At 40.6% G+C, this 25761-nt stretch overlaps 2 protein-coding genes across 8 annotated transcripts in view; one reads left to right on the top strand and one right to left on the bottom strand.

Moving 5' to 3' along the window:
- LOC111664119 (grainyhead-like protein 2 homolog) overlaps nt 1-6967 on the top strand; it is a 12172-nt gene extending 5205 nt beyond the window's left edge. For both annotated transcript variants that reach the window (XM_023418592.2, XM_023418589.2), the window contains exons 8-15: nt 2461-2619; nt 2752-2809; nt 3073-3212; nt 3374-3411; nt 4695-4786; nt 4939-5024; nt 5210-5274; nt 5723-6967. In XM_023418592.2, the coding sequence (XP_023274360.1) occupies nt 2461-2619; nt 2752-2809; nt 3073-3212; nt 3374-3411; nt 4695-4786; nt 4939-5024; nt 5210-5274; nt 5723-5837 (753 nt within the window). In that variant the 3' untranslated portion in view covers nt 5838-6967. The remainder of the gene's footprint in view (nt 1-2460; nt 2620-2751; nt 2810-3072; nt 3213-3373; nt 3412-4694; nt 4787-4938; nt 5025-5209; nt 5275-5722) is intronic.
- Nucleotides 6968-9170: 2203 nt separating this feature from the next.
- Nucleotides 9171-25761, bottom strand: part of ncalda (neurocalcin delta a) — a 72049-nt gene continuing 55458 nt past the window's right edge. For all 6 annotated transcript variants that reach the window (XM_023418635.2, XM_023418637.2, XM_087177215.1 and 3 more), the window contains 3 exons: nt 17156-17261; nt 13132-13251; nt 9171-11444 (listed from right to left, as the gene is read on the bottom strand). In XM_023418635.2, coding sequence (XP_023274403.1) covers nt 13154-13251; nt 17156-17261 — 204 coding nt within the window. In that variant the 3' untranslated portion in view covers nt 9171-11444; nt 13132-13153. The remainder of the gene's footprint in view (nt 11445-13131; nt 13252-17155; nt 17262-25761) is intronic.

The raw sequence follows: 25761 nt of genomic DNA, 5'->3' as shown, positions 1-25761 counted from the left end.
CCCCCCGGGCTGTTTTGGGCTGAAGACATTGTGGCTTCAGCTCAGATTTAATGAGAACTCCCAAAAGAGCCTCATTGAAGGAGAGCTATTTCCAGATTTGTGGATTTGCCGATAAATATTTACTGTTTGGCCAACACCTTTACTCCACTGCAATTGCTACCTCCACCAGGGAGGTTACCTTCTCACCCGTGTCTGAGTTTGTTTGTTTATTTGTCAGCAGGGTTAGCAAAGAGTACTAAACCAATTTGCACGAAACTGGGTGGAGGGATGAACCAGGGAAGAAGGCGTTTCATTTTTCTGCGGATCTGGTTAAAGGGGCAGATCCAGGAATTTATATATTTATTTTTTAAAAAGCATTTTCCTTCACATTGCAAGATAGGGCTTTTTTAGCCAATTTCTGAGGAAATCATTTATGGATCTTGATGTAAAAATTAGAGTCTGTAGATAATCTGAATCACTAAATGGGTTACTGAATGTAGATTGATGGGCAAAAGTGGAGCTGGGAATTCTTCCAGAGGTGGGAGTTGAAGACCTCATGGACAGGGTCTGCACCACATTGCTTCTAGCTAGTATTAGCTGATGGAAGATGTCGCTATAGCTGACTCTCAGGTGAGTGAGCTCCAGATTCCTGCATTAGCTTAGATGGCGTACATGAAGGGCTGGGTGGAGCGTAATGAGGCACGGAGATGGAGGGGAGGGAGGAGTAGAGTGGTTTGATTATTTGCGGCACACTGACTGTAGTTATAATCCTCCACACAGGCCAAATCCTACTGGAAATAAGGTGGAAGTGGTTGAGAAAGAACACCTCCGTTATGAAATATGTGGGCTCCCATGTCAGTGCTAATTCTTCCCTCCTCTTTCTGTGTTGTGCCACCGAGACATTTTGGTTTCCAAACATATGTAGTTGGGTGTCCAATCAGACTCTGACATACAAACCTGAGATTTTTGTTCCAAATGGTAAGTTTTTTTTTTTTTTTTTTTTTTGTTCTAGCATGGTTCTGCTGTTGCCAGGCAACAGTCATCATTCTCATTTTACTGGGGTGTGAAATATATTGGTAGGGGAGATGAGCTGCTTCCTGCAGTATGTCACTGCTTTGTGTTTGTTTGTTTGTGCCTGGTCCAGTGGACGGCACTAAACAGCCACTTTCAGTGGCCTCATGAACTTTTCATTTTTTAGGAAGGTATTTGAATGCTCATACATCCAGTAAGAACAAACACAACAAGCCTCCCACACACACACACACACACACACACACACACACACACACACACACACACACACACACACACACACACACACACATGCCCAGATGCTAGCAGCAATGTGTTCACCACTTCTGGAGAGATTTAAATGGCTTGGGTCTGTGGAGGTGTGAATTTGTGGAGGTGTGTAGGAGGCTCATTTGTGCTTCAGGCCTTTTCAGCAATCAGCCCTCACGTCTGCAGGTTCAGGCACGATGCTATTGATTCTGTGTAGTGGGAAAATCGCTGTTGAGCCATCGTGAGGAATCTCTACCGTTATGTGTCTCTGCCGACCTGTTACTCAGGCTGTTGGTCCTGTTTAACTGGAAACTTCATCCGTAGTTCATGTTGGTTAAGGTTGTGTCGGCATTAAACAGATGTCATCATTAATCCATGGGAATCTTTGCCATCATGTGATTAAATGTGTGAGGATAACCATATGTAGTTGTTTACAGCGAGCACTTGATTTAAACAGTTTTAAATAGTTAAATGATTGTGCTGCGATTTGGGTGAGATTTTGTGAATTCTGTTTTTCTCTTACAAGCGTATGAAAGATTCAGCCACTCAGCAGGGCAGCAGATCTGCAGCTCTGCCCTGCTACATTATTTACAGATTATGTAGCAGAGACCTTGTGTTTCCAAAAACTGAGCAGTCTAGAAAAATATTAAACCACAGTTTCATTACAGAAATGACACTTTCTTCTAATCAGTATCATTCACAAGTTTGTTTTCACAAATTTGAAGCTTATTTGTAAGCATATCAAACATTTAACATAAGGGAGAAATGAGCTGAGAGGTGGTAGAGTCGGATACATTTGCATGGCTGAGTTTTGCATCTGGTCTCTGAGCGGCTGCTGCTGCTGTGAGTCATGACGCTGTGATCCTGTGTCACTCATTACTGCACAGTTTGGGTCAGGTCGAGATTCACTAGCAAACAAAAATCTCACAGCTAAGTCAGATCAGATCTCAGATCAGATCTGAGCCAGAGTGGCTGTAAAACTAACCAAGTTTCAGATGATGACAGGCAAATAATAGGTTTTCATGTTCAAATAGAGTAATACCTTAATTATTATCTTTAATTCACTAATTACTGCTTTAGCCATAACAGTGGATTAAGGTGATGCATTTCCTAGGCACACCTCTCTGTGTCTCCTCTGTTCAGTGTGTGGTAGAGCAGCAGTTTGTTACTAGGTTTTGACCTGGTCTTGTTGTTTCCTAGGTCTTTATCTCAGTGAACTGTCTGAGCACAGACTTCTCCTCGCAGAAGGGTGTGAAGGGGATGCCTCTGATAATCCAGATTGACACCTACAGCTACAACAGTTGCAACAGCAGACCCATCCACAGGGCCTATTCTCAGATCAAGGTCTTCTGCGACAAGGTGAGGAAGGATGCCAGCACAGTCAGCTGTCTGGTCTGGTTAAAGATAAGCAAGTCATTCAGACTTTGCTTTAACTTTCTCTAAGTATATCTTGTACTTTCTGTCCCATCAACCCTCTTGTGTTTTTTGCAGGGTGCTGAGAGGAAGCTTCGTGATGAGGAGAAGAAACATCTCAGAAAGAGGATGAAAGGTAAAAATGTTTTTTTCTCTCTTCTTCATTTTGGCTAAATAATGAAAATGATTATATTTATTTTGATTATGTACATAAATAATGTTAGTGAGCTTGATATGAAATGAGGTTACAAAACACTTTCCAGGAAATCATGAGATTGAATGGAGTGGAGAGGACAGCAGAAGTCTAAAAAACCAGGAAAATATAATCAAACCATATCATATCTGTACTTGAAGTGGTTGCCTGGCAACAGATGCAAGTTCACACTCTCTCTGGATTAGGGAAAAATGGCAGCTTGGGGCAAACCTCTCCCATTAAGAGGGCTCAAAGCACACTGTTCAAAACCATGATAGACCTGGACTCCCAGCCTGTCCTCTTCATCCCTGACGTCCACTTTGGAAACCTGCAGAGAGCAGGGCAGGTGAGGGATGCCTCTCTGTCTCTGACACACACACACACACACACACACATACACACACACACACACACACATACATACACATACACACTTAGACACACACAGGAAAAGTCCCGGTCCAGTCTAGCAGCATGACTCATTATGGGTTTTTACTCTATTTGCAGGTGTTTGCTTTTAACACTGAGGAGGTTGACAGAGAGGGGTGAGTATCACACTATTATTTTCACACCACTGATTTGCTCTAAATGCTCATGTCTTGTACCTCACTACACCCTGAGCAACAACTGGAAGTGGTGCATATTTCATGATCTTTCCATGGTGAAATAGTGTCCGTGTGTGTGTCATGGTAAAACAGATTGTGAAATGTGATGGTGATGATACATTTTCTCCATTTCACATCTGAGGAAAAAACACTAAAGCAGGAATTCAGATCATTTAAAGCAACATTATGCAAAACAACAGGACACTGACTTGTAATATGGAGAATGGCGCCTCTTTCATTCCCACACCACACCCCAAACGCATGTTCTTGCACTATGTTCCCTGGGTTGAGCGGATACGATCTCCTGCGAGAGGTGTGTAACAGCACTGTGTCACACACCACTAGCTATGGATCTTCAGGTAGCTATAAGAAGAAGCTCAGTATTCTCAGTACAGACGTCATAGCAGAAGTGAAGAGACCAGCTCCGCCCATCTACATTTTAGCACACTGCTGTTTTATGTCAGTCACATTAGCTGAATGCTAAACTGAACTTGACATGAGTGGACATGGTAATTGCTGGTTTACATGATGATGAAGTGTTTGTTTCCTGAGCGATTGACAGGCGTTGTTTTTCTGTACATGAGCTGTGTCCTTAACCACTCGGACTCAGAGCCCAACAGAAATAGATATTGTTGAAAATAAAAACCAAAACAAAACAAGATTGAAATGTGGAAATAATATTACATGAAAGGAAGACACAAGTAGTATATACAAGGAGTGAAACGCCATTTGTGTGTATTGTATTTTGTGACGATGATGATATTGTTGTTGCTTGTTCTTGAAGATGATTCCTAACTGGATAGATGTGAGAGAGAGGAAATTTTAATTTGTCGATTTGGAGCTCAGCCAATCATCCATTAGTATTGGATCTCATCACAAACACAGAACAGGTTCTCTACTGTTTCTACATGTATGTGGGACTGCTACAATCTGTAATGGGGCATGACTTTAAATGTTGGAGCGACAAAGAATTGTGGGACGCCATTTTCTCCTTTCCTTTCATAAAGGAAGGTCCAGTGTATCCTATGCTTAAGGAGATAAGATAGGAAGCATTAAAGCTCCTTTCATCATCATTTGGAGAATTCGACCGGCTCTTATCATGCCTGCCGCTTAATTACTTCTGGGTCATTTCACTCAGTTAGGAACCTTCTCAAGTGAAAAAGACTTTTCGACTACAGCCATAGTCTTGCTTTAAATGGTGTGTGTATGTTTATGGGTGTCAGGAGTGTTCTGGTGAAGAGGATGTCATGTGCTGCTGAGGAAGATACCTGTCCACCTCAGTCCAAGAAGGTCAAAGTAGACGAGGAAAGGAGAGGTTTGTAAATGTCATGTTTCATTCTTTTCCCTTGTATTTGTGTAAAATATTGAGCGGCACTGCAAGTCTGTGTCAGGTTCTTCTCCTTGTAAAGCACTTTATAGAAGTGATTGATTGATGTTTTTTGTCTTGTTTATTCCACGCTTCATTAGTTCTTCTATACGTGAGGAAGGAGTGTGATGAAGTGTTTGATGCCTTAATGCTGCACACCCCAACCCTCAAAGCACTGATGGAGGCAGTGAGTATTGAAAGTCAGATTGTAATTTGGTTTTAACTATAATATGCTGAAATAGAAAACACATTGGATCCATTGTGCTAAACAGGATTAGTTTATCTTAGAAAACTAACCTTTTACTAAATAGTTACACTTAGCTGTGACCTCAGGATGCTTCAACATGTTTAAAATACACGGTTTCTTCACAGATTTCAGAGAAATATGCGTTGCCTGTTGACAAGGTGACCAAGGTTTACCAAAAAAGCAAAAAAGGGTGAGTCAAGCTCCATAGAAACAACAGTAACAGTCAGTAGTCATGCTCGCTATGCTAACATGCTAACAGTAACAATACTAACATGCTGATGTTTATCAGATAATCTTTACCATGTTCTGTATCTTAGTGTGTTATCATGCTAACATTAGGTAATTAGCATAAAATACAAATTTCAGCAGATGTCAAGTTGGTCGTTCACAGCAAAAAGGACAATACTTATTAAAATTCATCCAGTTTACCAAACTTCATGGCAATTGTGTTATTGTGTGCATTGTTGTAAAGACATTTCAATTAAAACCACCAATGTCAATCTAATGGCATCGCTATTAAATAATCAGGGGATCACCAAAATATTTAGGGTACATCGTCTGGGAGCCATTAATGTGAACATTCATTAGTATGGCTAAAATAATCAGATTAACTCGTCACTGTATATTGTCTTCCTCAGGGTCCTGGTGAACATGGATGACAAGATCATCCAGCATTTCTCCAATGAGGACACCTTCATCCTGGCCATCGAGAGCTCAGCAGAAACCTTGCGTGTGATTCTGTCAGAGATCTGACGGTTGTTAGCCACAGCGCTGTATTCATAGTTATCATATTGTCAGACAGAGGTGATCAGTGGTGGGTGAAGCTTTAGCCTCGCCACATGTAAAAATTGTGAGTATTGTTAGCAGTATTAGACGCCAGCGACGTCTTTATTGACGTCCACATAAGATTCTCAGTAGGGTTTGTTGCCCTGAATGGATCATTGGCCAAAATCCACATCCACCGCACCTGCTGTGGTACCTGTTAACAGACAACCTGCTGGAGGAGTTCTTGCACTAGGAACTCATTGTGGATTTGTTGTTAGGTGGGAAAAATCTTTCGAACTACCTTTGCAAGTCTTCACTAGCTCATGAGAATTGACTGAGATGAGATCACCACAAAGCATCCATCCAGCAGCATGCTGTGGTTTCACAGGAAGTAGACAGAACAGTACACAGTGGCCTTATTGGATTAACAGCAGGGACTGCTATTTGGTTCCTCTGTGGCCTCAGCCGTTCTTCCTGCTACGTCTTCTAGTGGTGGAAGTCTTTAAACGACTTGATCAGATGCTTCAGAGCAAGTTTATCTTTTGCTGCCACTCAGCAGTTCAAGGTAATATTGTTCAAGGCCTATTGTTCTGTATGTATATAATTATTTCTAGACGTGTCTTGAAAGTAGTTCTGGTCCCTCGATTTAGTCAAAGTGAACTTTGTCTAATTTTTATTTGTTGTCCATCTTTTTTATTGATTGGTCATATTTTTACTCCAATTGGTGCCAGTGAAATAACGGTTGTGATTACATGCTGATGTCTCAGGATCTATAATTAGACAAGGCACCATTATGGAAGAAGACTGCAAGTCTCCAGGATGCTGTTAAACTGTTTAGCTTCCTTTGTGCGAATTTTTATTGCTTTATCTCTCTCTGACGAGACTGTAGTCAGTCGTATTTATGACAGTTAGGGACTTAGAAAGCCCAAATGGTCCATTTACACAATCCTTGTCTGAGGCTACTGCAAACCATCAGAGCTTAACGGTCTAACTGCTCTGTTCCTGCTCACTGCCTGTGTTTACACCTGAGTCACTGACAACGTCTCCATCATTCATACGCTTCATGCACTGTGATGTACAGTCTTTTAAATGATTCAATAAATATAGTTTTATATGCAGTCACTTGTCTCTTTATTTTACGTCTAACATCAGTTTGTTTGCAGTTTTAATCAACAGTTTCTGCTGCATCAAAGGTCAGATTTGTTGAGTTAAGGCACCCTCCATGACAGATTTATAAGTTGTAATTAATGGTTTTATTAGTGGCAGAGTATTTACTTATGCTTATAAACAATTAAAAACACATGCAGTACTAATGCAGTTTTAAATGTTGGTATCCATTTCTAAATGCTGACTGATGTGTTAATGAATGGATCTAATTGGACATGTATTCCAGTCAGTCAAAGAGTTTTGTTTTGCATCCTGGCAATCCAAATGTTAGTAATGGCTTATACCTAGGCAGGAATATATAAAGCTGCTCAGTAATAGTTTGGTCTTAAGAATGATGCAATTCTGGGCTTTTTCTTCAAATTTCGAACCATAACGCTCGTAAATGCCAAGACTGTCATTTAGAAATGGTTTACGTCAACGGCAGCCAGCAATAACCAGCAGACTACACACAAAATCCATGTGTGGAAATGTATAAGTTGATACATGCACTCCTAGTTTATGACATGATGGATTTAGCAAGTACAGTCATGTTAACTTTTACAGGATTCTTCCTGATGTTCACATTAACTTCCTGGAGCCTGTTCTGCTGGAAATAGCAGCTTATTAGGAATAAGTGACACTGTACTGAGTCTCATGGTTGAGGTTGACAGATCATAGTTTCTGGCTGAACTGTCTATTGGCATGTATCTCTGTGATCTCTATCAATTTTCAGTTTAAAACATGCGGTTTCACTCTGTTCCTTTCTGTAATGACGGATCAAAGCGGGACAGGTCACAGTGATCTCATTTTATTGAGCTGAACTGGCAAAAGTCTTCATTTTACTACTCTGAAAATTACAGGACTAGTTTGGATGGTGTGGGTCTGTCAAAGCTTTCACAGTGTTTGGAGAAGGCAGTGTTGACCAATCCATAACTCAACAACTACTGGAATGATTATTCTGAAATTTTGTATAGACACTGATGGTTCCCAGAGGACGAATCCTGCTGACTTTGGTGATCCCCTGACTTAACCACTAGCGCCACAATGAGGTTGACATTTTTGGTTCCTAGTGAAATGTCTCAAACTATTGGGAGGATCGCCACCAAGTTGGAACAAAAATTCCAGATCCCCACTTTTCATGTAGTGCTGTTATCAGCTCAAAATCTATTATTCCAGTACGTTTGATTATGATCAAATACCTAGTATTATGACAGTAGTTGTTAGCTCAAAGCTGCACTCGGCCCAAGTACAGCCTCATCTGCTAGTATTGCTGCACACTCTTGTTTTCTGTCACCATGGACATCACCTACAGTGAAAAGTTAAGTGAAAGGCGGTGAAATCAGGCTGCACATACTGTGTCTTCTTACTGTATATACTTACAGCCCTTCTATTTAGATACAATACGCTCAACAACACAAGGCAGTTCAACGGGATAGTTGATAAGTAAAACACTTCTAACTTCTCTCATTTGTGAGCATTTTGGTATCATGGATCACGTTAGCATTAGAAAAACTGTAATGTACCTTTACAATTAACATTTAGACTCAACATTCAGGTTTAAATTTAACATTTAGATAACGTTTAGATTTAAGCATTATATTATTATTTTTTTTTAAAGAAAAGTAAATATATATTTTTTAAACAGTATTTGGAGCTAAATGTGGTGAAATTTTGCTCTTAATTGTATTAATTATTAATTGTATTATGCACCACTTCACAATCGGTGCCCCATATAACCTGACCAGTGGTGGAAAGTAACTAAGTATTTTGGAACTCCTTTTTCCCTTATTTTACATAAACACAAACCTTTTGATACTTGTTTTTTTTGTTAGTTTTTTTTGTTTAAATTATGTTTTCAGAGCCACCGTGGCGCCCCGATACTTGTTTTTATAAAATAGTTTTGCATATTATACATGTATGTGTGAACTGGGACATTTTACAATTAAAAATTAAACTTGTCTCTGGTGGACAAACTATGCGATGACAACACTGTTTCTATGAAAAATTATTCTCGGTAGTTCTGAGCTGAATATTTTTGTTACTTATGGGCGAACAAATACATCGATATAATATATCTGCAATAAGGTAATATAAGTCAAACTTTATCCATCAGACTCTAATTAAAACCACAATAATACACACAAAAATTACACAATTAACCAGACACCACATAAATGCTTGCACACAATAAATTGTAAATTTAATTCTTGCCTTTTAAAGTTGACCAAAAAAACAGAATCCTGTGTTCCAAAACTGCAGTTCACTAAATACAGAATACCATACAAAACCTACAAAATGCAACAATTACAAACATTTTGTTCAACAGATAATAACAATTGTACAGTATAAATTTATAGAATACTGTTTTTGTTTTTATTTGGCACAAGATGCTATTTTGTGTTTTAACAGAAATGTTATACCTGACACAGCTTTAAAAAAAAAAGAAAAAAAAAGAAGAAAAGAAAATCATAAAAATACAATAAAAGCAACACATTGTGACAGTATCATTGCAGTAGTTGTGATTCTCCATTTGTTTGTTTGTCTGCATCTTTTTTTTTTTTCTTATTTTCCTACAAAAAACAGCAGTTACTTAATAAAACAATCAAAGCTTTTCTGATTGGGAAACAATGCAGTAACTGAAACGGCTTGGCTCCGCCCCGGAGAAGGGCTCGGGTACGTTCCCTGCTCCTGGCCGAGCTTCCTCTAAACATCCTAAACAAGAGGGACTGCTTCCTTTTTCTTTTCAGGAATTTTCTGTTGCAGCTGAGCAAAGAAAAAAAAGGAGGGAGAGGAGATGAGACCAAAAAATGTTAATTGATTTATTGGGAGTGTTTGTATTTGTGGGACACCATCACTTATGTTGTGTCACCCAACGTCATGTCAGTCATTTTATGTTATCCTATAAATTATTTAAATACCATCTAGTCGAAAGTATACTCAGCTTTGGGACTGCGTACGTTTGGCCCTGTTACTGGTGCAGCTGGGAGGTGATTTCATTATTGAGATCAACAGAAACAGAAGATGTCTCTCAGCATCCCCTATTAAACAGTGTGTGTCTTTATGTGTACAGCTTGTTGTGCATGGTGGTCTTCCTACAGCCCCTCTTTGTTTCCCTCCGTGAAGTTATTCATACGAACCGTCAGATGTGTCAGCTTTGGCCGTCCATGCTGTCAATAACACTGACCACCGGTAGCACTAATGATGACAATACTAACATAGAGAAGTGAGCACAGAGCTGCAGGGGCCGCTGGCCACTGATGTTCATAAACAAACATTAAAAACACACACATGCGCATAAGTCACATGCATTTGTGTTACTTAGTCTATGCACCACTGTACCCAACTGTTCAACGACTGATTCAACATGCAGCATTTAAAGACATCTGAAAGTGAATGTGAAGAAGTGTCTTTGTTCCTCACAGAGTACATGTCAAAAAGAAATGGGTTTGCATGCTTGACATCCTGCAACAGCTTAAATACACAAACATTTTCATTATTATTTCACAACATTTGTTATGAACCGAGCATTCTGGGCTATGTGAATTTGCTTAAAAATGTAGTTGCACTTTAAAATATCTACACTACTCAAATACTTTAAAGACTAGTTTTCTATTTTAACCGTAAGATAGAGCGCAGTGACGCTGCAGCTCCAAAATCCTCCGTCAGGTTCTTACTGATATGAGAAACCACTGGAACAGATGATGGATAAAGGGATGCATTTCATCCTTCATTACGTCAGTGACACTTCACAAAATCAAACTATCGATTAGGGTGCATATGCATAGTAGCATAATATTACATGTTGTTGTTGTCCCAGCACAAAATATGAAACAAAGTCTATCAAGTTTGCAAAATACACAAACATGCGTACACATTCTCACAGTAGAAAAGAGGAAACTAAGAGCAGTACGTATTCTGAGTGAAGGACAAACTTCACAAGTCCTCTCCGTAGATTTAATTCTCTCACCTACAGTATGTCCTGTTATTCAACACCATCATCTCTCCCCTGTCGTCTCATGCACACACTCTGTCTATGATACACATTAGAGTGATAGAGGCTCTGTGTCGCCCTGGCTGGAGCCTCAGAGGGCACAGAGAGCCAAGCAAAGACACTGATACAGAGAATCCAGTTTATACTGTATATATACAACCTACTGTAGACCTTCCTTATACTCTGACATGTCTATGGGAGAACTGAGGGGTCCTGGTCAATTACAATCAGTGGGGTTAGATAACCTGATGAGGTTCAGTCTATGTTGGGGTTTGGAGAGTTTTGATAAACGGCTCAAGGTGGAAAACTGGAGAACGTGGCTCCGTTGCCCGTCTTTGAAGTCCTCAGTGCAAATTGAAGGCCTGTCTTCTTCATCGTCATCATCAGCTTGTCATCCTTCATCATCAGTCTGCTCCATAGTGGAGAGTCAAGGGCATTTAGAGTCACCCAAAGAAGCTCTGTGAGGAGACAAGTGACGAGGAGCAGAGCAGTCAGATTAGCACTGAGGCGCGCGCACACACACACACACACACACACACACACACACACACACACACACACACACACACACACACACTGAGGCAGGTGTTTTAATGTTTATCATTAGTCATCATCACATGTTGCATTTCATGGTTTGCAGTAACAGCAATACAATATGAAACAGTAGAGGTCAATGGCTGCCAGGTCAACAAATGCATTCAGATGACAACAGTGTGCAGGTTCATTTAAAAACAACAAGTACCTTATCTGAGTTACTCCACTAACACAAACTGCATGAATGGTTTTCAATTTAAAGGAATAGTTGAACATTTTCATAATATTCTTATTGGCGTGATGCAGAATGTTACATGTGAACACGGATACCACCTTCATGTCTGTACAGTAAATATGACGCTACAGCCAGCAGGCAGTTACCTTAGGCACAGCTACTCCACCAACTCTTATGTTCACTAATTAGCCCCTCATACCTATTAAAAAAAAAAACAAAGTGACCTCCTGGAGTCTTGAGGTGTAATTGGCACATCTCTTAAAATGTCAGAATATTCCTTTAAATAATGTAATAATCAATGTTCATTAACTTCTGATTCCTCTAAATGTCTCTTCTGTCGTCCTACTCAGGAGTCTTACGTCCAGGTGTTCAGGAGAATTAGTGTTGGACACTGAAGTCAGAAGATAGAGCAACAAATAAAAGCTATCAACATCACTTTGCACAAAATCATCTACCAAAAGAAAATGTTTTACAGTTTATCATTACAAGACCTTCCTATCCACCCTCATAACTGTATCATATCTGTTGTTTGAGAGAAAGTGCTGTACTTGAAACAAGAAAAAGTCCAAGCAAACTTTATGAAGGCCGATGAGACTGACTGTAGACTCCCCATACAGAGAGAGGGATGCTATCACTGTTTCATCTAAGAGACAGGCATCAGCCAGGCTGCTGTTGCTGCCGACTTCTTCTCTGCTTTTATTCCCAAACATCATCACTGCCAGAATTCCAGCACCAAGAAACCTTTTGTGACTATCAGCTCAGATGTGAAGTTGTAGCCCGAGTTCACAAAGTGGTGAGACAACTCCTGCCTGGAGCTCATTGTCACAAAACTAAAGAAATGTTTGTGGACTTCCCTCAACAGTAAACATCGTAACAGTGTCATCAACACACATGGGGAGGCAACACAAGTTCTTGGGTTTTATAAAGTAAAGATCTTAAATTCTGAGAGAATACCGAGGCTTTTTACAAGACGTGCCCAAAAACACGGCACTTCAAACATCCAACACTAAAGGCTTTAAAAAGAAGAAACTTCTTAAGAGCATCAACAGCTTCAGTGCGTGTTTCAAAATACCAGGCCACCTCCTACAAAGTCTCTCATATCAGTCCATGAACTACAAATAGTCACAAAGCCAGTGCCACTGTGCATGACCCATCCCACGTTCAGCACGGTGCACGCAGCCTCTGCAGAGCTCCCCTGCAGCAAGCACCTTCATTCCTGAGGCTGAACCTCAGCTTTCCAACCAGAGCACAGTCCGTACCTCTCACCTCTCTGATCCTGCTACACTTTGCTGCTTTTTAAAAATGTGATTAAATGTTTAGGCAACAGATACTTTCACTGTGAGTTGTATTGCAAGTGAATTAAATGTAAGACTTACAGGTTATACTGATGCCTCGGGTTTAGAACTGTCCAGCACTGCTGGGGTCGCACTGCAACAGGCGGACGATGGAGGGGTCGCTCTTAGCACCTTTGATGAACTCCTCCAGAGACAGCTTGCCTAAAACACACACAAGACCAGCCTGGAATTAGGAGAGAAATTATCTTTTGGTAATTTATATGTATCTGCATTTAAAACTGATGGAAAGTAAAGAGGCTAAAGCCAAAGTCAGACTAAAGTTAGATTTTGTCAGAATACCATCTAATCTTAATTAATTTAATTTACTGGCAGCTGAATCATCCACAGATGGTCTCCTCCCATCCAAAGCAAACAGACCTGGTGATTAAAACCTGTAGAAACACTAAATAAACCTGTTTTGTGTTAAAAATCAGTGTTTCTTCGCTGCTGTTTGGTGAAAACAGGACGTGTCGGAGGGGCTGTGAGCCCAGTTGCTGCTAACATCTGCTCAGCTCATTTCTCTAATAAGTTATGATCTAGACGTCTGACAACTAAAGTCTTTCATCTGGTTAAAAGACACTGCTCAAAAAAATTAAGGAAAACTTAAATCACATGTAATCACACGACAAACGAATAATTCAAGTTGAAAATCTTTACTGATGTACATTGTATAATTTGTTGAGAATAAAATGACGTAATAACGGTCAATGGAAACCAAAATCATCAACCCACTGAGGGCTGGACCTACAATCGCACCGAAAATCAAAGTAGAAAACTGAAATCACAGGCTGATCGAAGTTGCATGAATTTCATCACGGCAACTCATAATGTGACTCAGTAGTGTGTATGGCCCCCGTCTCCCTGGATGCACTCCCAAAAATGTCTGGGCATGCTATTGATGAGTCGGCGGACGGTGTCCTAGGGGATCTCCTCCCAGACCTGGATCAGGGCATCAGTGAGCTCAGTACTTGTCGTTACCAAGGGCTGGACCTACAATCGCACCGAAAATCAAAGTAGAAAACTGAAATCACAGGCTGATCGAAGTTGCATGAATTTCATCACGGCAACTCATAATGTGACTCAGTAGTGTGTATGGCCCCCGTCTCCCTGGATGCACTCCCAAAAATGTCTGGGCATGCTATTGATGAGTCGGCGGACGGTGTCCTAGGGGATCTCCTCCCAGACCTGGATCAGGGCATCAGTGAGCTCAGTACTTGTCGTTACCAAGGCGTCTCCGGACTCTTTCATGCCTGTCACATGATCTCAGTGTGAACCTGCTCTCATCTATGAAGAGAACAGGAAGCCAATGGCCGACCTGCCAATTCTGATGTTCTCTGGCAAATGCCAGTCGAGCTGCACGTTGCTGGGCTGTGAGCACAGGAGGATGTGGGGCCCTGATGCCACCCTCATGGAGTCTGTTTCTGACAGTTTGGTCAGAAACATGTACACCAGTAGCCTGCTGGATGATGCTGTATGGCTCTGAAAGTGCTCCTCCTGTTCCTCCTCACACAAAGGAGCAGGCACCGGTCCTGCTGCTGGGTCGATGTCCTTCCTCGGCCATGTCCAGCTCTCCTTGTGTTACGCTGTCTCCTGGTGTCTCCTCCATGCTCTTGACACTGTGCTCGGAGACACAGCAAACCTTCTTGTGACCGCATGTATGGATGTGCCCTCATGGATGAGCTGGACTACCTGTGCAACCTGACTGGGCTGCAGGTTCCGCCTCATGCTACCAGTACTGATAAAAGACACCAGCAAAACACAAAACTGGAGAAGAATCAGTCAGGAAGGATCAGGAGAGAAAAACTGTCTGTGTGAAGTTTAAGTGACTTGGTGTCATACTGTGATGATTAAGTGTTCCTTTAACAGTGTATACAGCTCTGAATGACCAAGATTTAAAAATGTATCATAAATTATGGTTTAAAACAAACAATCACCACTGATGTATGTGCATAGGGGGTATGATGCCATCGACAGGCGACTAATTGAAACAGACTGTTACCCTGATTAAAATGATGGATACATTTGGGTTTGAAAATGGCTGGAAACGATCAGGATAATGTCAGTACATAACTCAACAAAATTTATAACATGGATCTAGCTGTTTTTAGACATTTCAATGTAGAAAAGTTACATATTAGACCTTTAAAGGTTGATAAAAGAGGACAATCTGTGATGACATCCTGTTTTAATAACATGGAGGATTGAACACTGCAGACACATTAGATACATTTTGTTCTGAAAAGTAAATGTCAGTAACGACGACACTGACAGTATTATGGTCCATTAGTTCTTCATTAAATGTGTTCCTGTTGAAGCTCTACTCTAAAAAACTCATTCACCCATTCACTGCGAAAATGTGAAACTTTTTTTATTTGCTTTTCAAACCCGTGAAGTTTTTTTTGGAAGAATTTTACTGGGATGAAAACAAACCTTTACAAAGAAGTCACAACCAGTCCTGATGATGTCCCATTTCTCACCAACAGGTGGCAGTGTCGAGACAGCTCTTCGCTCTCCTGACCACCCCCGTAATAGAGACACTCAAGTTGCCTCTCTCATGCAGTCGGTGTGTTCTCACTACTTGTGATGTTCGTTTAAAGAAGAGAAAGACGGCATGTCTCCACGTCCAGGTCAGCACGCTCCCTATCACTGTGTGCTGCTGTCTTTGTTCTGCTGTCACCCCCCCCACCCCCCACCCTCTCTCCTCTTTCACTGTGTCTCCTCCTTCTACCCACACCAGCCACTAATTCCTAATTGTCCATCTCTCTCTTCCTCCCACCTTGTTTCTGTGTTTCCTGTGCTCAGGATCGCTGGTGCTTTCTGAGTATCTACATCACAATTGTGTGTGACTGAGTGTGTTGTGTATGACTACAATTACAGGTCAGGTGTGAAATCTGTTGGCAGTGAATAGCAGCTTCAGACTGGAGAATGCCTCTGTCACTATTAACCAGGCTGGTGACCAGCTGAGAGGGATGAACCGTCCAATACATTTGCATTTGAAATGCCTGTTATGTCTCATTTCATTGAAGTCAATCAACCAATCAATCGATTTCTACCAGATTGTTTTAAAGTGCTTTTGGTATCTTGGTAGATAAGCAAAAGAAATATAATGGACTTGTATTTCAAGCCAGGATACAAGCTACAATCACAAATATCTTATAAGTACAATCTTTTTTTGTCTTACCAGCAAAATCAATGTTGCAGTAGTTTTTTGGTTTTTAAGAGTAGAGGCAGTAGAAGGTCCTCCTGCGGTTATCTTAATACACCATAGCAGTTGATCTTGGCACAAAAATGACCAACATAAACATGCTGTTTTACTGTCACTTTAACCTTTTTCTGTACCATCAATTTATTCTACCACATGTATGCAACATCTATGTGAAATTACCCCAATTTTAAACAAGACAAGTCAAAAACTAGTATATGGCTGGACCGTGTCATAGGCTGTTTGCATTCTGCCTTGTGTGAGCCGGTTTCAGCCCTTCATCTGTTTGCTTCTCTCTTCCTCTCTGTGCTCACAGATACAGTATTTTAATAAAGCTACATTTTAATAAAGCTGTTCTCATTAAATGTTTTTCTGTTTCTGTTGACGGACAATGGAACAAGTTTGAAATAGTGACATGCAGCCCATTAACACTACATGCTACCTTCCAAGCCATCTCCAAGCTGCTGCTCTGCTGCTAATATGCTGATTTTATAACCTCAACATCGTCAACATAGAGATGTGTGTCTGCGGAGGGAAAGCCTGACCGCATGCTCGCAGGGTAATACTGGTGACTCTCCTCTACAGAGAGGAGCTAAGGTTTAGCTTAGGTTTTGCTAGGTCCTTAAAAACAAAACAAAAGAGAAGTGGGTAAAGATGTCTGAACAGTCTGGATATCTAGTGACCAAGCTGTCAACATTGCTCATTGTTCATTTTGAAAGAGGAAACTCCAACATTGGGCTGGCCAACCAATGGTGTGACCTTTTAACTAAGTTACGCGGCATCACTCTCTCTCACTCACTCACTCACTCACTCACTCACTCACTCACTCACTCACTTGTGGACATGAAGATGAAGTTAACCTACCGTCCCTGTTGGTGTCCATCTGCCTGAAGATCTTCTCCGTCCTCTTCTCAGGTGTGGACTCATCCTCAGGCATCTTCATCACAGAGGACACCATCTTATAGATTGCCTACATGGGGACATAACGAGGTTATACACTCACTAGAGATTTATTAGGAACAAAATCTCTAATCTCAAATTTGGATTCACCAGTAAATAGGACTTTTCTCCAACTGTGAAATGCTGGTATCTCTTCCACCACCTCCAGCGTTTGGCCTTGTTCCCCCTCCTGAGAAGTGGTTTAGAAAACTGCTACTGGTTCTCTGAGGCCACTACAATGCAGCCTTCTTTTGGCAGTACTTAGAGTTCTTTATTTAGCAAATTCGGTATCAGTGGTGAAGTTGCTTTTCTTTCTCTCAGGGAACTAAGCTTGATGTATTAGTCTGCTGATGCTGTGGTTATTTTTTAGTGCTTTGGATACAACTGATCCAGTTTCTAAAAAGCGTTTTCTCTATGCGCTCCCCCTCTAAGAAACCTTTTTCCATGATGAAAGTTAATATCCAATTCAGTCCCTATATACACTTATAATCTAACAAAGTCACTGAGAGCAGCCTTGCATGTTGTCTCTGTACTGACTCTGGTACAAAATGTCTTCATGTCAAAAGAAGAACTGACTCTTTAAACTGAGGAAATATAAAACCAAATCTGTTATGACTGTAATGACTGTAATGACTGTCCATGTGACTAAACAGTCGACTCATCTTAAAATCTCAAGTTCAGTTAACTTAACTCAGTTAGTCACACCGAAGTCCTTGCCAAACGAATTCACACAATGCTGATTAATCATATGAGCAGCAGGTAAATGTGTCTGTATTCAGCAGTATACCAGAGCTTTAAATCTGATGTCTGTGACGGTAGCGATGCATTTTACATCAACCAGAGAGTTTGCCCGAGCTGAAGAGGCTGTTCTATTGTCTATATGTACATTGTAAACAGTGAAGCACTGGACAGACAGCTGTTTTACGTCATGTATTATGTGTCCCCCGTGCAACACTGGAGAACATGCCGACGGTTCCTGTCTATATACATGGGTAGGAACCTTCAGCATGTTGTACTGTGTTGCACAGGGGACACATGATAAAAATCTGGGAAACAAGATGCAGCTGTCTTGTCGGGTGCTTGTGTTGAGTCACCAGATGTGTCTACAATGTACATATAGACAACAGAACATGGTGTCAGAGGGAGATGGAGCAGCTACAGCAGCTAGGAGTGTGTAGTGTAGCTAACCTATGGTGGAAAAACCTTGGAAACGTTCAAGAAATGTTTGTGATGCTCCAGATAAATAAGAAACTGTGTTCAGAGGAAGGATTACAGTGTGAAAAAGAGAGCGATCGACACAGACACGGACACTGGTGTGGTTTGTCCTTGTTGGAAAGAGGAGAAGGACTGAGGCAGTCATGGATGTCACCTCACTGCTCCTGGACAGGTTGGTTTCTTAAAATATTTGGAGCGGATTATGTAACTATTACATTTACTCTACCTACTAATGAATGACTAATTAATTATTGTCATGGAACGGTAAAAATGTCTCTGTTTAACTTCATTCATAACTTTAACCTGAGTTCAGTTGACTCACAATTTTAAGGCATCAAGGGAATTTACATTTCTGAGTTGAAGAAACTTGAAATCGTTATGATTTGAGTCATTATTTCATACACATTTACTCCTACTGCTGCAATCTATACAAATGACACACACACACAATATTTTCTGTACTACTTCTTTCCTGTCCTGAGTTCTTGGGAACTGTTCTGCGGTATTTCTCTTTCCAGCTTGTGCAGTTGTTGCTGTGCTGAGCTGATGATTCATTCAGTCCAGTTAAAGATAAGAGTATAATAACAAAAGAGACCTGGGGAGGCCCACACAAAGGAGTTTGCCACACACGGGATCTTATGTAACATTGCCCTGTGATATTTAATTTACTGATATAAGTAACATTTATTCTGCTCTGTCACAAAGACAAACACAGGTAAGTCAATGCACATTCTCAGTGGTTGTATCCATTCACCACAGATGAGGATTTATTCCAATATGTCAGCTTGTAGCGCCGCTTCACTGCTCTGCGATTACACTTCCATGGCTGAGGTAGGGGAGGGGCGGAGACAAACATATGCACGTACACAATCCCTCACAGACTATTTATCAGTGTTGTGTCTCCTCTGCTCTCTGTTGCATCGCAGGCTGTTTGGCAGTAAACAGTGAAATCACAACCCACTCTCTCTGTCTCTAATAAGGAGGCGGCTTTGAGGGGAATAGGAGCTGACATGTGAACAGAAGAAGTTTGATTGTGATTACAGTGCAGCGGGAGCTTTAAATAGGTGCTGGTTATGCCTCCTATTACACAGCTCAGCTTCTGGGTCGGAGAGGAGAGACTGAGAGACAAGCAGCAGCCACAGTTAATATCAGCCTTTATTTCAGTTTGGAGTTTGGTCTGTTATTAATCGAAATCCTTCAGACTGCAGTGAGAGTTTATTACATTTAGCCAATATTACATAGTGGGGATTTAGCTGCTGGTCTAATCCAGAGCAGTGCACTGGAATAAGATTATAAATCCCAAAATTACAAGCAACCAATAAGAAGAGAAACGATCTGCAATTTATAAGCCTCTGAGAATTCCCTGAATGAAAACAGTCTGAACAAAAGTGAGAAAAGGATTTGTCTCAACCCATTTCATTCCACAATGACATTCAATAAATTCTTAAAATACATAACAAATAAAGGGTTGCTTGAAGTACAAGTCTGGTGATTTTTTTTTAGACATTTTTCTTATCTTTCTGTTTGTGTGTATCCCAAGTCTCACATGTCTTATTCCTCATCAGCAGCCATGCCAATACACTGAGTGACTTTATCACCACAAACATTGCAGTTCATTTTGACTCAATCCCACATACACGACGACCTAGTGTCCTATAGGGGTTTGAAGTGCAGACCCATTCAGTATTAATCTGTGGCTCAGGCCAGTCCCTATCAAACGCACTGTTTACTCTTGTTTAAGTAAAACTTGATAAAAAGTTGTGCTACACTGTTTTAGGAAATAATTCACCCTTTAAAAAAAGGAAAAAAAAAGTATTTTTAAATCATTTTTAAAGATTTATATCCTCAGTAGGAATCAGCGTGCCAAGGAAAAGTTATGGAAGTCAGAAAGTATTGGACTAACACAGTCTTGTGATGGGATTTATCGACAGTTAGAAAAATATATAATATCTTTTAAGTCTTTAGATTGCACATCTGAAGCTGTTGAAAAATCAGGCCTGTCTGTCTCCATCTCTCCTCTCACCTTATACTATGGATTCTCTTTATTTCTCACAAATCTAACAATCAAAAGAGCCGTGACATTATTTTTTCTCCGCCGGTAATCTCTCTTTTATTTGTCCGTAACACAAATCTGTATTTTTCAGCAATCTACGGAGCATCAATTCTACAACATGAACGCCCCAAAGAGAAAAAGGAAGGTGCTTCCATAACCTTTGAGCTGGGAGCTTCCAGACAAGAACAAAACATCATCTCTTGTGGAGCCAGAAACAGCCTGAGCGACAGTTAAGGTCACATAAAGAGAAAAAAAAAGCACATAGCTACTAAGCAACAACTCTGGACTGTTACCTGACCACTTATGAATGGGAGTGAGAATGGAAAGCATCATCACATAAATACCTTCTCTCTACACCTTAACCACATCAGACAACACAGAGAGAGACACATGTAGAAAGGCAGAGTTTAAGAACGAGAGAGGGAGGTCTTCCAACTGTTGAGGCACAACACGCACGGTGTCTCGCCTCACCCTCACACCACAGATGAATACGTTTCCCATGGAGCCTTCATCTCTCTGATCTCTTCATCTACTCCCACTATTCTGTTCAATCTCATTAAATTACCAGTATGAATGCTCTCTCCTTTCTTTCTTTTTTTGCCAGTTGAGACTTTTGATTGAAAGAATGAAATTCCCTCTGTGCTCGTCTGCTCTGCTGTAAACTCAGTGTTTCAGATGAAACACAGACAGAGGTTAGATATCAAATATTGATGAGTGGATGAGACAGTTATATCTTTCTCCCTGTGTTCAGATTTTGTCATTATCTGACTAGGAAGAGCCAGGCTGACCGAGATCCATCTCATTCAAGTACTCCCACTGCAAGGGTAATTATGAGCATCACCAGATTTTACACACTCTCTGCGGGAGAGCATTAGCTGGCTCCCAGTTACTACAGTAAATGGAGGTGAATGTGAATAGAGAACATGGAGACCACTGTGGGAGGAAAGGGCTCTTTAGGTAAAGCACCGGAAAGTGCTGGCCACAATAATACTGGTGTGATGAACAATATCCCTTACGGAGAGAATACACTCTAAAAACTGGGCTCCCTGCTGCCAAGTGAGGATTAAGAGTTATTTCTGTAATGAGCAACAACACAGGCTGGACATAAAAGATTATGAACAAGACTAAGTCTGTGTTCCGAACCGCCTGCTAACGTACTGTTCATACTGAGTGTGACGTCAAGATGCGTACATAATGTATGTGAATTTTGTGTACGTGAGAAATACCCAGACGTATACTAGATTAGCAAGAATTTCTCAGTATACGCCGTGAGCATACTGGACACATTCATCTGTCCCATGATGCATTACGGCATTTCTAACTATAATGGCGGGCTATGAGGCGGAGGCTCGGTAAGAGGCATGACGGCGAAGCACTGCTCTGGACCCAGGACGTTACGGCACAGTAAACTGGCAGGGTGCTCCAATCTCTGAAATCGTCGCAGCAGATTTACAAATAAACGTAACTCACATGAACGGACCAATAATTGTGAGTCTATACAGTTACATTCTCACCTGAAAAAATGTTCAAATTTTAAAAAGTGAGCTGTTAACAGTGTTATTAGTGAATATTACAACAGCTTTCAGCCTTCTTAAAAACCCCCGCCAGTCATTGCCGCTGGTTCATGCAAAATGCATTCTGGGATACTGGCTGTATACTTCAGTACTTATATACTGCATACTAATTTGTTGTTTTAGTAGGTAGTATGCACCATATACTCAGTGAGTATGTAGCAGACAGTACAGCCATGCTAGCAGCTCTGCGGGTTTGTACTGAAACTGGGACCTGTAGCTGTAGAAGGTGACCACACGTGTATTTTGTCACAGCACACAGAGCTCGTCAGTCTACCGCGCACTAAACACAAAGTACAGCTGAGGCTGATGGAACATTAGTTTTGCTGGTGTTTGCTCATAAACTAAAGTACTGAACAAATTAAAATTCTGACCTGAATATTATGGGATTAATTTAGTCTGAGATTAACAAATGTTGGCTGTTGTCAATAGTTCTTTGTTTTCTAAACAAAGGAGGATCAAAAAAAGATTTCAAGATTTTTCAGCATGGTCAAAGATTTTTACCAAAATGACCTGAAAATATTTTGTGTTGATAGTGTTTCCAGGTTTAGCTGGCTAGCATGGATGTAGCTAACAAACCTGCTAACAAGCTTGCTAGCGTTTGCTCTCAATAAATGCCAGCTGTATCATAAATTGTCCTTGGCACTGACTTTGGTGGTGACTTCCCTGCCTCTGGAAAACATGATATGACGGTGTGAACCAAAGTGGTGGACAGACTGAAAGGCTAAACGCAATCACACTGAGCTAAAACTAGCATAAAAAGATGTGGAAGGTTATAATTCAAAAGATCCTTCCTTTCACTTCCTTCAATCTAAACCAGCGCCACATCAATATCAACACTGAAGCTCGTGGTTATTATCTTGAGAGATGAGAAGATCGGGAGAAGGATGTCTGGCCCATCACAACCCAGACCTGTACAAGTGGCAGGAAACGGTTGGATTTCGCTTTATGAGAACCACCTGACAATCTGCCCGCTGATATCACTGATGGCAGATACTGTGATCACGCTAAGCTGCAGACTTTGTTCAAACACTGTGAGCTCTTGTGCAGTTACTTGCACAAATCTGCGCTACTTGAAAACTTTTCTCTTACGCCTGCTTTCTCTCTGTGGAGGTGGGTGGCTTTGAACCGACAGAGTCAGCCAGCCAAACGCAGAGAGGGAAGGGACAGACATGAGGATAAATGAATACTGTGTGCGTATGTGTGTATGAATAAATGCTTCTGTGTGTCAGATAAAAAGAAAGAACCTGAGATGGCCCTGGGCTTTTTTCTAAAACTGCACTCAACAATGAGGAATGGCACCGTCTAATCTAATGAGTAACACACGTAGCTCCTGCGTCTACATTACCAAAGCTACAATTAAATTTAGAACTGTAAGACTGGTTTTTGTATGCATGCTGCAAGTGGATCATTTCTGAGTCCTTAACAAGCTGCAGTTAATTAACAACTGCCACATACATATACACATTTAACACATATATATATTCATGCCCTCCTTCAGGCAGAACTATTTCTGAACCACTTTTTCTTGTCCTTTTTCACCTCAGCTGATGAGCTCTGCAGACAGTCAGACACGAGGCTCTAAGTCATTGCTTTCTTTTCAGTTGTCCTTGGGAACAGCACCACCTTTTAATGGAAAGTAGTCGGAGGGTTTATGTTGTCAGGATGTAGAAAGGAATGACAGGCTGAAGTCTGAATCACTGCAGTCTTGATGTATTCTTAAAGCGACAATACATGTTATAAATGTGAGGCATTATAAATTGATATTTTGTGGAACTGGCAGTGACTAACTTGGAAATGACTCACAGAAGTTGGCTTTATTAGCTTAATTCTACAGCTACTGTACCCGTACCGTCAGTGACTCAGAGTTTGCTTATAAAACACAAACCAAGCCTCTGTGATGTTGTGATGGGAACGACACCAATGATATTCAACAAGGAAGAGCACTTAATCAAAGTATAAAGCAACTTTAACATAATATTTTAGAATAGCAATGGAAGAAAAATGGCTGACACAGAGAATTATCGTCTAAATCAGCAGTTCATCTGAGCTCTACAGAGCATTTAAACATCTTCAGGGGATTGTTTTAGTTTTATAGGCCACACCTTTTGGTTCAGTCTCACTGCTCTCATCAGCATCGTGTCCCAACACAGCAGGCTGCTGTTTGATAAGCCCACTGTACATTACCAGGCCAGCAGCAAAGACACAGCGCCTAGCTTTACTACCACTAGCCGAAGACACCAAAGACAGAACTAAAAAGGGAGTGAATATTGGACTAACATTCACTAAGTCAACACAAACCTGACTTCTAATGAATGCTAATGTTTCTCACATCTGCTGGAAGTGTAAAAAAACAACTGCTGCTAACATAACAACTTTATAAGGCGAAGGCAAAGTGGTGTTTACAGTTAGTTTTCGCTGCCTCAAAGTAGCCAAGAAATTACTATTACTGCAGGTTTAAGACTCAGGTTTAGCATGTATCACTGAGAAGAGGAGATGTGTCCCCTCACTTACATCGGCAGTAAAGTCTGAGCATCATTGTGTTATTACGCTGTTGTTAGCTATTTTAAATAATTCAAATTGAAACACTGCGATAAGAGGATCCAATATTTTTCTGCATTAATGTTCTGTGTAGAGTTCAGCTTTGGTGACTGACCAATAGCATGCTGTCTTGACAGTGCTGACTTGTGAGGAGAGCTGGAGAGCGTAAAAAGTGCTCCACAGAAGGGCTGTGGTTTACAGACGGCTGTGAGACAGGAGTCGATGGTACAAATACATCTTTTGAAAAAAAAAAACAAACAAAAAAAAACTGTTAACCTATTATCTAAGTTGTGACCAAACTAAGTTAATAAGATAAGTTACCAAGCTCTTAGCGTGGAGAGCTTTATTTTTTCTCTTCAATAACATTTTATTGAACGAAGTGGTGTGCTATAGTGAGCTAAATGTCAGGGGAAATAAACAGAATAAGCTATTGTGACTGAGCCAATGGTTAGCTAGACAGCTAACAGTTCACCTACCAGCCCCTGCATATAATCACTACATCACCAAGGTTCCAGTCGCCCACATTCACACTGATGAGGGAATGTCACTTCGCGGTATCAGTATCGAGCATGAGAAATATGTGCTGTTGCCACTTCACCAGCCAATTACGTGTTCAAGTAACAATGAACCAAATGTGAAAAAAAGCAACAACTCAACCACACAAGCTGACTAACTGTCAGAATCATTTGTATTTCGCCTACACATTTTGGCACAGGGCCTTCATCAGGGTGATTTAAATCAAATGTGAAAAAAAAAAAAAAACGGTCACCATCACTAGTTGAGGTAAAAAATCTGGAAAATGAAAGATCTTCTTCGAAATCACCCTGATGAACGTAACGTGGCCAAACACGTTGGTGAAATAAAGATTCTTCTAGTTAGTCAGAACACGTACACTCTCACACACGGATGTGCGTGCAGTAGGGTTGTCACGATACCAAATTTCTGTTTCGATACCGATACCAATATGTATTTCGATACTTTTCGATACTTTTCGATACTTTTATATATATATATATATATATATACTAAATATTTCATTATATTATGTATTGCCTTAATGGGTTATTTAAATATTTAAAGAATGTCATTTAATTTTTAAAAATATATTTTTTAATGTATTTATTAACCATGGACATGTTTTAGCTCTCTGT

This window comes from Seriola lalandi, unplaced genomic scaffold (assembly GCF_002814215.2).
Source record: "Seriola lalandi dorsalis isolate HSWRI2012SDOR001 ecotype SW California unplaced genomic scaffold, Sedor1 jcf7180002054583, whole genome shotgun sequence".
In the NCBI taxonomy this organism is placed as follows: Eukaryota; Metazoa; Chordata; class Actinopteri; order Carangiformes; family Carangidae; genus Seriola; species Seriola lalandi.
Note: the sequence above shows the minus strand (reverse complement) of the source record. Positions and strands in the feature narration are given on the sequence as shown.